A 15,476-nucleotide genomic window follows, 5' to 3' on the forward strand; every position below is an offset into this window, starting at 1 on the left:
TAGTTTATGGGATGTTATTCAATTTATATATAATCTTCGGTTAAACAAAGTTTAAACTAAATAAGATTTTAGCAAAGAACATTTTTTGTATTAAATATTCCTTGATTTTACTTTATTTGACTTAATCCTGACAAAGAAGACAATTGTAAGGTGTAAAGCGATTCCTCGGAACGCATTCTTTAATGACTTAATCTTTCCATTTTTATGTATTCTTTATGAAATTCTTACATTTATATATTATTTTTACTAATTCACGCAAAAATGAAATTGTTTTGTAAACAACACAGTTGTAAATAAATGAATGAAATGGGAATTTCTGCTGATCTCAGCAATTTTTGCTGAATTTGACACACAAACACGTATAATCCTATCAGAAACCTCCCCCTGGCGATCCTCCCATTTTTATCTTATTTTCATGTTGTAGCGTTGCCATATGTTCATAATATTTTGCTAAAAATCAATCAAAAACAGGGTTGTCATAATGCGGATTTTTCGCCGTGTGTTATTATTAATAGAAAATATTAAATGAAAATTTGTAATAAAAATTTAAATGCGAAAACATATTGTTTTGTTTCTTTTATTTTTTCTGAATTATTTTTTTTTACCATTCCTATTTATTTCTTAAAAGATAATTGTAATTTTAAACAAAAACGTCTTTTGACTTTGAGTTTTTCTAATAAACGTCATAAAATGTGGTCTGTCGACAGTCGCTTAATATTAATTCGTCGCTCGCTCTTTTTTGTGGTTTGTCGACAGCTGTTCCAATTGTAATTAAGCTGTAACTTCGATGCTCAGCAGTGTCGCCAGATGTGGGGATTTGTCCCCAAATTGGGGATTTCAACTTTTATTTGGGGACCGATTTTCGTGGGGAAGGATTTGGGGATTTTCGTAAAATTTGGGGATTTTTTATAATTTTTGCCTTATTTTTGGGGATTTTTATATTTTCTTTTATAAATATTAACAATTATTTTTTTAGTTTAGTTTTTTTATATAAGGGTATTTAAAACTGGGTTCGCACCTTACCCTCTCCGATTTGGAGAGATTTGGTTATCATACTCTTTGAATAAATACAAAATACAAAGTTTTAACAAATTTTCAAAATCGTTAATTTTTAGATTATTACGAAATTTTTGCTCAAAGGCAGAAACATTTTTTCTCAAAGGCATGAAGTTTAGTATCGTATAATTTCTAAACAAATTGTTAGATTTTATAAATCTCAGTCTCAAATTTATGGTTATGTGTCCTAGCTTGAAAATTTTTGTTTTTAAATAAGGATAATAAATTCAAAAACATATTTCAGTTAAGTATATCTCAAAAAAGGTATCTTCGATTTTACTTTTTTTTGTTCGAAATTTTTAATTCCTTTTGTTCATCAAAGATAAAAGTTTTAAATTGGCGATCCCCATGGTCCTATTCAGATTTTTGTATATGTTGTCGCTGACATTATTACCTAATTTTAGTATAGGAATTATAAAAACTAAAAAATTAATTTTTAACATATCTATGGTCAATATTTGTTTTTGAATTTGTTATCCTATAACACCGTTCAACAGCATTTATTGGACATAAACGAGACCATATATACATGATACTAGTGGTCTTACAAAGTAAAACTGTGTTTTCAGTTTTTCATTTTCTGATCTTTTCTCTTTTTTAAAGTACTTGAAATTTTAAGGATATAAAAATGTATTAAAAATATATTTCTATCAAATAGTTTTCATCAATATGGGTATCAAATAGGGTGATCAATTATACTTTTGCTGCTTAAAATACAAATAAAATATGTGAAATAATTAGGAAAATAAAAAAAAAATAACAAAAGCTCCTTTTTAAAAATATACTCTAGTCCCTAAACTCCAACATTCTTCAAATTTTGTCGGACAGTATTATTATTTACTTCAAAATTTGATGTAAGTGTCCCCTATGTATTCAAATAGCAAATAAAAGTATTCGAAACCGTTTTTTTAAGTAAAAAAAAAACGGGTTATTCGATATTCGAAATTAACATTTAGAAAAAAACCGACAATAGTAAAACAGAAAAAATCCGAGTCGATCACCCTAGTATCAAATGAAAGAGGATAACCTATGGAAAACAAAACTATATTTTGTTTTTACTTTTCAGGACAAAAAAGTGTAAATAATGTCTTTTAAAAATTCATCCTTTATATCCTTGAGAATATGGGCATCAAATTGAAAGTTGAAAGAGGGGCAAATATGGACCAAACCCGATAAAGTTTTGTGAATGTATTTATATTTATATAATATTTATTTAATATTTATTTGTGCTGAATTTCATCGCGATATTTGTGTTTATAAGTTAATTTTGGGCATTGAAGTAATTTTCTGAAGGGGACTTTGTATGGGAGCTAGGGTCAAATGGGGTCCGATATCTGTGAAATTTGGCAAGGTCATCAAGACTTGTATAAAACTTAGTTGTGCGGCTTTTGATCAATATACAGGTATATTTAACATAATTATGAGCTCAGAAGCCCTTTTCGGGGGGTTCTGTTGTATGGGGGCTAGGTGAAATAATGGACCGATTTTAACCATTTTTAATAGGCTTCGTCCTTGGGTGTGTCAAAATTCATCCATTATCTTGAAAATTGCGACCTGTACCTGGCGCACAAGGTTTACATGGACAGCCAGCCAGCCAACCAGCCGGACGGACTGACGGACATGGCCAATATTTTTGTGCGTTGCAAACATCAGCACAAACGTGTAATACCCTCCCCACTATGGTGGGGTAGGGTATAAATACTATCAATTTTATAATTTCATCCTTTATATGGAAGGCTAACATTTTAAAATGATATTGCTATTTTCAGAGACGTCCTACTTAATGTGACGGCCATGAACACAAGGATATAAATATTTGAATAAATTAAAAAATCCTTGAATGTTTAAAGTCCTTTAAAAAGGAAAAATGATCAGAAAACTAATTATATAGTTTTTCTGTATACGATCTCTACTTTCACTCGTATTTGGTTTTGTTCCAGTCCAAAAAGTAATGTTCAATATTTTACTCATATTTATTTCCTTATTTATCAAGAAAATATTTTTTGCATATTAGAGTAATAATATATTTTTTTACGGTTTAAATAATAAAGCTATAGAAACAAATTTTAACCTATATTTATTATTATGAAGGATAACATTTTAAAAGGATATTAATTAAAATTTTTCGTCCTGAAAAATAAAAACAAAAATTATATTTGTTTTCCGGAGATTGTCCTCTTTCATTTGATACCCATTCGGACTAAAACTATTTAGTAAATATATTTTATTAAATTTGTATATCCTTAAAACTTTGAAGTACTTTTCACTTTAAATGACCTCTAGCAACGTTCAATTCCAATAAAAAATGTAAAATTGTTTTACGGTGTAACAATACAATTTTTTTTAAATTTCCAAACTAGAAACGTAACCATTAATTTAAAACCAAGAATAATAAAATCGGATATGTAGTTTAGAAAATATGCGATATTAAACTTCATTCTTCAAAAATATATATATATGTACATAAATTTTGGACTACGACAAAACGCAACGAATTTGAGAATTTTGGAGAACTTAATGCAAAGAACGTATATTCGAAATTGCATTTTTTGTTTAAAATTTTTAAAAATTATCATTATTGATATAAACATCAGGAAGGTTTTCGGAATAGGTCTTTTAATTAATTTCCTAAAACAAATCATTTTTGTTAAATGTTATCTTTGCCATGTCCGTCTGTGCGACTGTTGAAATTCATCAAAATCCGTCCATAAATAACGGAGATATGAGCAAAAATCAGAGACGACCTCTGAAAATTGCATCATGACTACGATTGCTGCTGTATTAATATATACATGGCTGTTTTAACTGTATTCCGGGGGCCTATTTTGAATCAAATTCCGAAATTTCTCTTTTTAAAAATCAAACAGTCCTATCAATGGAAAATATTTGTATCGGACGGAATTAAGAGTTTTTCATGAACAAATTTTGGGGCAAATTATAGGGAATTCAATTTAAAAATGGGGATTTTTTGGGGACAACAAGCTTAAGATTGGGGACATGAGATAAAATTTTTCTGGCAACACTGATGCTCAGTTCTATAAAAACTGAGCAGAAAAATAGTAGTTTCAAAAATATGTCTAAAGATTAAAAGTAAAGTCACGAACCCGTAAAAATGTTTTTTACATACAGATGTCGCCCTGTCAATAAAAACGACAGCCAGGTGGTAACCAGCAGTAAAACTAATAGCGTTGTATTTTATTATTATCGTAGACACTTGATAGTGTTGCACAGCAAATGTGTGAGTACCAAGTAACCATTAAAATAATCACTCTAATAGTCATTACTTTAACAACACTCTTATTTTTTTTGTTTACTAAACTGTTGTTTGTTTTGGTAATTTTTAGTTAGTAAACAATCGGATATTTTTAAGAAAAAAATGTGGAAATGATATGGATATAGACGCATTTTTGGCTTTGGAAAAGCGGCGTTTAGCCGAAGAACGTCAACGACTATATGAACAAGCCCTGGAACTCAATTCCTCCAGAACTTCCGATACAACACCAACAACTACTTCCATGGTAAAAGAACATGAGAATCAGCAAAAGCCAAATGAAGAAATAACTATTTTAAATAAGAAAACAAAAGACTGGATTAATAAACAACACAATAATAAAACTAATAATGAAGATGCTAACGAGGCTCCTAGTAGTAATAGGCCGAAGAAGAAAAGTCCGGTAAGTTTGTTTTGAATACAAAGTTGGTCTCAGGTTGGTAGCTGCTAATAAGTTTCTCCTTAAAAGGTATATGATCAAATATTCCTTATTAGTTTAATGCAGATTCTATTGTTTACAATATGTATTTAAAAATTAAAATCAGAAAAGTAAATATACCAACCCATTTCTTGTAAAATAATAAAATAATGTGATTAATTAACCATATAGCGCCGCAAAAATAAACAACAATATTTATTTTCGCACATACAAACCTATACAATGTGCTGTACATTAGAATAACTTTGTGTAACCCAAAAACTTTAAAACATTAGGGAAGATTAACCTCAAACTAAATCTTAAACTTAAATATATTATGGAATAAAAAGCCAGCAAAGTTGCGGTGATAATGCTTATTATTATGGAGGAAAGACAAAATCAAATATCTCTTTAAATTTAATAATTATTTGCTGGAATTGTTTAAAATGTCTTAGTTTCTTAGAGAAATGCCTCCCTAATAAACATACCTTCATTCTGCGTGCTTATTGTATGTAGTTAAATTATTATTATTGTTCATATACTGTGGCTTTATTTTTTTACTCTAGGTGGGTGGGTATATGATAATTTTACTAAATATGCATGTTTTGTGCAAAATTATTTTGTCGTTGCTTAATGTACGTCTAAGCAGAAGTGAATTAGTTTTCCATATTATAGAATTTATAGGCCGTAACACCTTTTCTTTCTTTTCTGTTTTTGGCACTATTTTTTGTAGTGCACATTTCAATACGTTAATAATTTGTCATACAATGAGTAGGAAAAAGTAAAAAGTATATTTTTTATTTAGTTTTACGGTGACTTAAGTGGTAATTGGACGTGAAGATATTGTTCTTTTTCTTTTGTATTTTTTTGTTTACAAAATTGAAAGTAATTTTTCTATATTTACACTAAACTATATACAAGACTATGCTTTAAATTACAGATAAACTATAAAAGTACATTCGATTTTGACCACTTTGAATCTAAACAGTTTTTTATTGTTATTGTAATTCTAAAAATATTTATGTATATGTTTAAACATAAAGTAAAAGTGGGAGTAAAGTTTGAAAATTAAAATATTCCTATAATAACCGTTACTTCATGTCCTCTTCTACACTCACTTCACTTCTAAAGGAAACACTATCTAAGGGGGGGTTGTTTGCTATAAAAATAGTTTTTCTTTTAACTTTACGTTTACTTCCTAAACATTGTTAACAAAAATAGTAAAACTCATGCACGTGCTATAGGGCCTGTTAAAATTTTGTCATGATGATGACTTTGCCAGCCACCTTTACCACCTAAGGTGGAGAAACAACAGTAGTAGAAATAGGTCTGTAGTAGAAAATTTACTCCCTTGGCCTACATTTGTCTGTTTGCTGAGAAGAGTTTGTTGGTGTGAAGAGTTGCAGTGCTCAGTAGTAGTCCCCAATAAAGAATAATTTTTTACAAACTTACATAAATATTATGAGTAAAAAGTTATTTTGTACTTAGTAAGAGGACAACAATAAACATGCCAAAATTTAGCAAATAACTATTTATGTATGTTAGTTGTATTTTTGGACTTAGAGGAAGGAAGCATGTTATAGAAAATTAACATTAAATATGTATCAAAGTTTTGTGATTGTTGTTAAGTTTTGTTTATAATAAAATGTGTTTTTGCCTTATTTTTTATTTTTACACTTTTAACAGGATGATATGGAGCAATGGGTTTCGGATACATTTTATTCATATTTTCCTGGTTTTAGTAATGAATATCAAAAACGTCAAAATGAATTGCAAAAAAGACAACTTGAAAATCAGGAAAATTTAATTAAACATCAGGTAAGAATAACAGCTTAAGTAAACTTATTTGTTTGTATTAAAATGACTCTGGTTATATAGTTATTACATTCCCGTGCAACAAGAAAAAATAAACAATTGAATATGGAAACTTCCAATATAAATAGTGCCCGTTCTAATAACTCTTCTTTGACCTCAAATGGTGCACACGGTTCTTTACATACTGCTGCTAAGACTGATCTGGAAATTATCAATGTTAATAATCCAAATTATGTGCCTTCTAAGCATTCAGCCAACACAGTGAGACCAGATTCTGCACGCTATAGATTGCTGCAGGATTTAAGACATACAAATCTAACCAATTTGGTAAATGGTTCAGAAGACGTTTTGGAAATTAATCGTAAACAAGCAGAGGTAGTTTATTAAAATATGTGATGTTAATTTGTTAAATAATAATATTGCTTATTAGCTGGAATCGGCTCGTAAAAAAGAGTACCAACGAGAACTTATGCAACAAATAGAAGAAAAACGTCGTACCATTAAACAGTTAAGGGATAAAGAACATCAACAGGAAGAGGTATTAACCAGGTAAATTTGATTTAAAAATAATTAATACCACAAATTTTAAAACACTACCATTTAAAGGCGTTTGCAGGAACAACTGAAAACTATGAAACTGGAAGAACAATTGGAAAAGGAAAGAATTAAGGCAGTAAAGGTAGGAAAAACTCAATTAGTTGAAGGAAATTAAAAACAATCGAATTCTTTGACAGGTACGTTTTGATGCCGAACAAAATCGTTTGACCAGAGAACATCTTTTAGCCAAGTTAGAAAATGATTCTCAGCTACTTTTAAATGCTGATCTTAATGCCTTAACTATTAAAAAGCCCACAACCTTAAGCCAGGAAACTAATAAAGAAAATATTTCCCATAGACCGGATAACAATAATAAGGTCTACAAATATTTTAGTAACTCCGAAAAACATGAATACAACTACCGCAATAAATCGTCTTCATTGCCCACAGAAATTGATTTGGAATTAGATCAAACAGAAATGGCAAAAATTGAACGTGAATGTTTTCATTTGAGTGAAAAGATTTGCCCCATGTGTGATGAACCCTTAAAGGAATTGGAAAACTTTTGTCTGCGTTGCCAAACCAAATTATCATTTCGCATAAAGTCTCCCTCCACGGGTAAAACCACAACAAAACATTTTATTAACAAAAATTCCAAATCGACAGAAAATGAAAGTGATAAAAACTCAGAGCCTCAAGAAACTGAAGCAGAGCGTAGCTTTTTTCTGGTATGTATAAGATGTGAACGTTTGTATTCGTGGTGTAAAACCTGTAGCAGTAAAAGTGATGTCTGTAGAGCATGTCAAAATACTAGAAATCTTTGCATGAGTTGTCGTAAGACATTGTGTTCGTTCTGTTTAGAAGAAGTAGCCTGTGGCAAGGATACCGAAAGTTTGCACATTAATGATAAAAATGTAAGCTTAACGCACTTTTTAAATAAAAGTAAACTTATTTTATACATTTTCTATAATTTTAGGAATCAGCTAAAGTTAATGAAACTGCTGCACAAATGTCCTTTCACATTATGAACGATAGCAGAGACTCTCTTAGAAATGATAATAAAAGCTCCAATATCCCCTCCTCATCCTTGTCACATGAATATTCTTCTTTAAATAACTTAGATTATACTAATCATCCACCGTATTCCATGAATATTGAACAAAATTCTGTTTTCCATCCAGATAAACAATTTTCATTATTTGCCCCTACTGAGGAGGAAAATCTCAAGTCACCCCCTGAAAATAATTTAAGTTTTCTTAATGATAAGGAACAATTTTTAAATGTAACAAATAGTGATGATGATAAAAATATAGAAAAGCTGCGTCGTGTTACCGATAAACGTTTGTCCCGCTATTTAAAGAATTACGGTGATCTGGCCTATCAAACGCGTGGCACCCAAACAACACCCACCAGCACTGGTCGTCGGGATATTGTTATACAGGGTGAACATAGTCTGTCCATACCTCTAATGCGTGAAATGCCTAAAATGACTCGCATGGAAGCGGTTAAATTTAAGGAAAATTCTAAAGAATTACAGGATTTGCAGAGACGTTGGGATGTAAGTTTGTTTTTGTAAAAAATATTTTATATTTATTAAGAACTTTTCGTTATTGGCAAATTACAGATTCCGGCTGTTCAAAAATATACCATATCCCCGGTATCGCCTAAAGTTGTGACACAGGTGGGAGCAATTAGGAAACAATTACAAATAGATAGACTATTTTCGGAAGATGCCGATTCTTAATTAACTTAATGCAAAAAACAAATTAATATTTTACTACAATTACATTTTTAACTTTTACTTATATATGCAATAATAAAATTATTGATAACTTTTTATAATGAACTTAAAAAAATAACATTTGAAAATCTTCTTAACGGCTTAACAATCTGCAGATAATGTAAAATATAAATATTTTCGAGTAATACTCTCATTAAATTGGAAGCCAGCCAGAATTTTCGCTTATAAATTGATTCAAAATCAAATAAAATTTATTAATTTATCGCTTCACCGCCAACTTGAGAATAACTGAAGTAAATTAAGCGATTTTTAACACAATAGTTAAAAAAACAAAACATTACCATCACTACTCTAAGAACTAATCTAAACAACAATCGATAACATATAATACCCAAAAATACAACTCTGTTTGTTTAGCGCGCGCGATAACAGCCATGTAAAAACGAACAATACCAAAAGAAAAATAAAAAGAAAAGATAGAAAAAAATCAGTTGTTGGAAAAATGGCTGACGGGTGTTAAATTTTTTTCGTATCAAGTGTTTAATTAATAACTATTTTAAATATAGATTAATTAAAATTATCTCAAACAAGTTAAACAAATGTAATATTTTGTGGTTTTTACAAAAACATTCAAGATTTTCATAAAATTTTCATGTGAAAAGGTAAAAAAATGTGTGTCTGGCAAAAGTAAAAAATTGTAGTACTCCTCCGCTCCGGTGCAGACAGTGAAAACTAAAGAAAAAATGTAATTGAAAAAATCATAGTACATATTTCCCTGTATAAAAAAATGTCTCTTGATAGAAAATAAATTTAAAAGAAAATAATTGACATAAAATAAAATTTCTTTATAATATGTACAAAAAATATGAATATCAGATAATTTGAAGTTTTTTTTTATTTGAAAAGAAAATATATGTATAGAAGACTTGTGTATATGTATGTGTAGTGTATACAGCCGGTAATTATACATTTTTTTCTCTAAACATTTGATGCTGTTGTAATGTTGCCGGAATGATTTTTTTAAGAGTTTACGCGTTTTTACTTAAAATTTGTGTTTAAGGGGAATATAAAAAAAAACTTGTAAAGAGTGAACCAATTAAAAATACATTTTAACATAAATTTGTTGTGCTAATTTGATTTTTCCCACCAGATTTCACGTGCAAACAATTCATCCCCATAAAGTAATCAATTTATAATAAAATATCATGATGAATAACCAATATAATACCGCAAATATTACGGCACAACATGGCTTACAAATGGCACAGCATGTCACCACCTCACCGCCACAAGCAGCCGTTCTTAATACATTCCTCAATGCACAACAGCAACAACAACAGCAGCAACAATTGGCTGCAGCCGTAGCAGCTGGGGCTATTTATGGCGATCCTCGGCAATTGCAAATAAATTCAAATACTTTGGATAAAAATTTTTATACTACCACAGCGGCTGCCACATTAGGAGCTTTAGGAACGCCACAACGTTTCTATACCACAGCTGGAGCACCGGCAGCAGCCGCAGGAGCCACAAATCCAACGGCCGCACATCATCCCAACACAATTTTAATAACAAACAATTTTGCCCATCAACAAGCAGGAGCAGCATCATCATTGAGCCCTGAGCAACAGCGCAATATAAGAATTGTTACCTCTACCTCCAATCCATTAAATGCTGCAAATAGTGGTAGTATGGCAACCACGGCAAGTGGCTTTCAACATGCTCAACATGTTTTCAGTTTGAACAATAACAAACAATTGCAACATTTGTTTCCACAACATTTATTGCATCAATCGAATTTCCAGCCAGCCACAACAACAGAACTGTTGCAACAACATTTTGCTTCGCAACATTTTCCAGCATCAGCAGCACCACAACAACAGCAGCAGCAACAAAATCCACATTCTGCGGCCTCGACCATACAAATGTCACAATTCTATGTGTCACCGGAAAACTCCATAACCGGACCACTCAATACAAATCCCAAAATAATAACAAATATACCCTCGAATAGTGCTAACACTGGTGTAAGCAATACCGCCTCGGCACCTTTAGTAGCAGGCAATGGCAACAATCCCAACACCACCTCCACTGTCGTATTGGATCGCATAAATATTTGCATTAATAACTTATACACCGATACTTCATCCTCTTCTTCGGCATCCAATTCACTGGCGTCTACACCAGCCCAACAGCCTTCGCCTATAATACCAGCCATACAACATAAGCCGATTATAGAAAATGGTCCAGCTTTGCCTTTGGCCGATATCTATGAATCAAATGTTTTAGTAATAGACGAACCAGATTCGACTACCACTGCTACTACACCGCATACACCACCCACAACGCCTGAAAATACACCTCCTTCTATGCCAAATACAGGAAACAACAATAATAATAATATTATCTCCACTACTAGTTCCATTAATAGTCCTAGTACATCATGTAATTATCAAAAACTGGATAAATCAAATGCCATAACAACAACAAAACAAAGTTTTGCATCGGCCGCACAAAATATTGAAAAAGCAGCACAAGATTCCACAACAGACACTAGTAAAATTTCCCAATCGAATAGTTTAGTACAACAGCCACAAACAACAACAACCTCCAATACCCCCTTAACACCGCCTACACCACCCTCACCCGAAATGAGTAACCAAAATAAGGAATATTTAAATGAAACTAAACAATCTCCTTCTGCTACCATAACAGCTCCTCCTCCACCTTTATTTGCCAATGGCGAAGATGTTTTTATAAAACGACACGATGATCGTTTCTATCTGGGCACAGTTATTGATACCGCACGCAATCAATTCCTAGTGCGTTTTGATGATAAAACCGAAGTGTGGTGTGAGGCCGACGAAATGCGTAAATTGGGTGGCTCTACTAACAACAATAATTCCACAAACGAGGATAAATCTGTGGATCAGCCCATGTGTGTTGCCTGCAAACGTTTACGTCCCGATTCCCAAGTGGAGATTTGTGAACGTTGTGGTAGAGGTTATCATCGCAAATGTACCTCTGAGACAGCACCGGGTAGTGATATTTGGCTGTGTAAACGATGTGCTAAACCCATGAAATTAGATGATTCTTCAAAATTCAGTTCTACCGAAGAAGAAACTGAAGTTGAAACTTGTCTGCAATTGCATTACAATGTAAGTGTATCAAACAATCTTTCCAAAGGTTAAGAAAAAATAATAAAAAATTACTTCTGTTTTAGATTGAATCTCTTACATGGGATGTTAAACATCGTTCAAATGAGGAACAAATCTATTGTTATTGTGGCAAAACGGGTAAATTCGACAATAACATGTTGCAGTGTTGGCGTTGTTTGAACTGGTACCACAGTCATTGTACACAAAAGTTTAAAAGTCAACTGGTGAGGGGAGATTGGTACGTTTCCTTTTTATGAAGTTTTTTTTAGATTAAATAATTAGTGATTTACTGCCTTCTTATTTAGCTTTTTTGTATTCTGCTGTTCTGTTTGCAATGAGGGCGATGAGTATTTAAGACGTCTTCAAGCCAGTTGGGTGGATTTAGTACATTTGGTGTTATACAATCTTTCGATTTTGAAAAAGCATCATAAAACTCATCATTTGCTAAAGGATATAAATCCTTTTGTTTTAGAAAAAAGAAAACTATTACCCATACCAAAAGAGGTTGGTTATAGTACAACATGTTCTTATTATTACTTTGTGTTTAACATTATGGTTTACTTCTTTTTTAGTGGATCTCAATGCCAGAGAAGGAATTTTTGGATAAAATCAAATCTACCCTCAATGAAAATTCGCAGCTCTTCATGAGTGGCAAAGAAATAAAGCGAGATGTGAATAGTTTTGCTTTGCGTTCCCTGCAGCCACCAGAAATCAAGAAATTTCCCATTAAATCAATAGATACATTTAATGATGATTTTGTTTTTAATAATTTGAAACTAAAACTTTTAAATGATGCTCCTGAAAATATTGGTTTCAAATTCTTAAACTCGAATTGCCGACAACAAATAGAAAATACTCCCACTTCAAAAAGAAAACTAAATGAAGACTCTAGTTCACATGATGTTTATGAGTTCGATGATACCTCAGATGATGAAATACCCATTAAACGTATATTGGATAAAGTTAAAAGAACTAAATTATCACCACAAACAGAGGCACAAACAGCACGTGACATGGAACCAAAAACGCCCTGTAGCACAAAGAAAGTAACCACTGTTAGTACGTTGGAAAAGATGGATGTAGAAGATGACAATGCAAATGATGCAGTGCCTGAGTCAGAAGCATATACCTTAACTACGCCAAAATCTAAAAAGGAGCAATCCCCTAAAAAAGAAACAAAAACCATCAGTCCCCATAAATCTCCCAAATCCAAGGAGCCAACATCCGCATTAACTGTTGCTGTTGACAAAATAAAATCTGAAAAAAGTTCACGCAAACGTAAAGCTTTTACTTTATCCAAAAGCTATACCGCACCACGTTTAATCGATTCCTCATCTGATGAAAATTCCAGCAGCAGTTCCCGTGGCACTTCATTAGATTTGATAATACCGCCACCTAAAAACTTTCTGGGACAAAATAATCCTTTTAGAATAATATCGCCCAAAAAGAATGATAACTCCACAACATCTAGTGGAAAAAAATCCGTAAGCTTTGGTATATTCAATACTACGGCATTGAATTTTAGTTCAAAATTAGCTGCCCTTAAGAGTGCAGGTTTGTTTCCCAAATTAAGTACAAGCAATCTGGCCAAAGCTGCCGGTCAGCCAAGGACAGTACGCACTATTAAGCGAAGACTGAGTGCCAAAGATATAACAATCGGCCCAAATAAAGAAGTGCGCAGAAGACGTACCAGAAGACTCTCATCGAACATAGAAGTAATTTTAAACACTTTTTTATCTATCATAAAGTAGAAGAACTAATTATTGTTATTTGCAGGTTATAAGTACAACTACCATTAATCCCATTCCTACAAACTTTTTCCCCATACAAGCCAAAGATTTATTAGCAGCTGCAGCAGCTTCTACCACTACTGCCGCCTCTCTATTTACTAACACAACAACTAAAACATCGCCAACGACCTCGTCATCAAATAATAATAATAACAATAGCATTAGCACATCTCTAAACACTTCTCCAAATATAGATACAAGCAATGTGGAAAATACAAATGTTCCACTGCCACCACATGGTCGTCGTTTAAGACAAAGACCCCAAAAAAATTCACCCAATGCCAGCAGACGCAGTTCAGTTTCCTCTAATCAATCTTCAACCTCATCAGTTTCGGCCGCTGCTGCAGCAGCAGTTAATAACCAAACCTCACAACCTCCTCCTCAGCCGTCTCATGAAGATTTGAAGCAAACTGTTAATAAATACTTTGGTATTGTCAATCGCATCGAATCGGGAGAACAATTCTCTATACGTGCCAAACGTCAATTAGCCAATGGACAAATGCAGTATTTAATAGAATGGGGAGAAGCGCCAAATGTTACAACAGCAACAACAATAACACCCACAGTTACAACTCAAACTCTAGCAGCGGAGGAATTACCATTAAAAGCAACTGCTGATGACACAACCAATAGCCAGCTAATGGAAGTCACAACTACAACTAACACTACCACTTAAGTTTATAAGCAGTAGGAAGGAGTATTATATTAGCTGATACAGGATTAAAAAGGTTGTGCATGTTTTCAATTTGATATTTTAATATTCTTTTACTTTTGGACCTTTGAACCTTTGGTGGTAAGTGATTTTTATTATTTAGTTAAAGTTATTTTATTGTAACATGTTGGGCATTAAAAAATCTACAAATTGTTATTGATTTGGCAAATGACTGCAAAATTTTGGAATCTACTTGTTAAAAATTATTTTTAGCTTTATATAAACAAATGTGTATGAATTTCTTTGATTTTGTTTAAAAAATTTCTTGCTAAAACTAGTTAAAACATTGTGAAATTAATAAAAAACAAAATTATTAGAAACAGAAATGAAAATAAACCCTAATTGCGAGAGCAAGTTTTATTTTTTCATTAAAAAGACTTTTTTTAGAATAAGTTCTGCAGAATTCACTTTATTATTTCATACAGCAGAGCAGCAGTATTGGAACTTTATACAAAATGAAAAACAAAAATTGCAACAAATCTCACTGCCAAACCTTAAATAGTATTTTGATTTTGCTTTTTCCTAAAAAGAAAACCTTAAAGGATTTAATTGTTAAAAGAAAGAAAAAAAAACAATAAATAATTTAAATTAAATTAAACGTATTACAGGATTATTAGTGTGCAATGGCAGAATTATTATATTATTATTAAACTAAACATGTATTTATTTTATAATTTTCCAAAACATTTCACATGCATAGTAGTTATTATTATTAATATTAAACTTAACATATAACGTATATTAATGTTTTATTTACTTTATGATATCATTAAAAAAAAAAACGAAAACATATTAATTTTTAGACAAATTTCTTTAACAACAAAACAAAATCTTAAAGATTAATACAAGTACTATATTTAGGCAAAGTTATATACTTTATAATAAACTTTAAACTTTTTTATTTTTCTGTTTTTTTTTTTTTTTTTTTTTTTTCTTAAGATTTTTAAAAAATTATTATGTAATGTATATTTTGTTATAAAA

General features: G+C 31.5%; 2 protein-coding genes across 4 annotated transcripts in view; both read left to right on the forward strand.

Moving 5' to 3' along the window:
* LOC119600644 (probable E3 ubiquitin-protein ligase bre1) overlaps window positions 1-8,980 on the forward strand; it is a 188,554-nt gene extending 179,574 nt beyond the window's left edge. The window contains exons 4-11 of one of the 2 annotated variants that reach the window (XM_037951031.1): window positions 4,401-4,730; window positions 6,432-6,563; window positions 6,624-6,935; window positions 6,991-7,109; window positions 7,167-7,239; window positions 7,295-8,011; window positions 8,074-8,655; window positions 8,722-8,980. In XM_037951031.1, the coding sequence (XP_037806959.1) occupies window positions 4,446-4,730; window positions 6,432-6,563; window positions 6,624-6,935; window positions 6,991-7,109; window positions 7,167-7,239; window positions 7,295-8,011; window positions 8,074-8,655; window positions 8,722-8,841 (2,340 nt within the window). In that variant the 5' untranslated portion in view covers window positions 4,401-4,445 and the 3' untranslated portion in view covers window positions 8,842-8,980. The remainder of the gene's footprint in view (window positions 1-4,400; window positions 4,731-6,431; window positions 6,564-6,623; window positions 6,936-6,990; window positions 7,110-7,166; window positions 7,240-7,294; window positions 8,012-8,073; window positions 8,656-8,721) is intronic. The other variant, XM_037951032.1, reaches the window with a different exon arrangement.
* A 342-nt stretch (window positions 8,981-9,322) lies between these two features.
* LOC119600642 (polycomb protein Pcl) lies at window positions 9,323-15,276 on the forward strand. Of its 2 annotated transcripts, none has more exons than XM_037951026.1 (6): window positions 9,323-9,500; window positions 9,989-11,993; window positions 12,059-12,231; window positions 12,299-12,497; window positions 12,566-13,708; window positions 13,770-15,275. In XM_037951026.1, the coding sequence occupies exons 2-6, from the start codon at window positions 10,044-10,046 to the stop codon at window positions 14,457-14,459; spliced, it is 4,155 nt and encodes a 1,384-aa protein (XP_037806954.1). In that variant the 5' UTR covers window positions 9,323-9,500; window positions 9,989-10,043; the 3' UTR covers window positions 14,460-15,275. The 2 variants fall into 2 exon arrangements, with proteins under 2 accessions (XP_037806954.1, XP_037806955.1); XM_037951027.1 differs by lacking the exon at window positions 9,323-9,500 and adding an exon at window positions 9,563-9,583 and having other exon boundaries at window positions 13,770-15,276.
* The last annotated feature ends 200 nt before the right edge of the window (window positions 15,277-15,476 follow it).

Source organism: Lucilia sericata, unplaced genomic scaffold, assembly GCF_015586225.1.
Source record: "Lucilia sericata isolate MDLA Ls3-8-SP2 unplaced genomic scaffold, ASM1558622v1 Contig000118F_arrow, whole genome shotgun sequence".
Classification (NCBI taxonomy): Eukaryota; Metazoa; Arthropoda; class Insecta; order Diptera; family Calliphoridae; genus Lucilia; species Lucilia sericata.

Coding starts and splice junctions, on each gene's coding strand:
- LOC119600642 (XM_037951026.1), top strand. CDS start 10,044: ATGATGAATAACCAATATAATACCGCAAATATTACGGCACAACATGGC. Junction 11,994..12,058: donor GTCTGCAATTGCATTACAAT/GTAAGTGTATCA, acceptor CTTCTGTTTTAG/ATTGAATCTCTTACATGGGA. Junction 12,232..12,298: donor CAACTGGTGAGGGGAGATTG/GTACGTTTCCTT, acceptor CTTCTTATTTAG/CTTTTTTGTATTCTGCTGTT.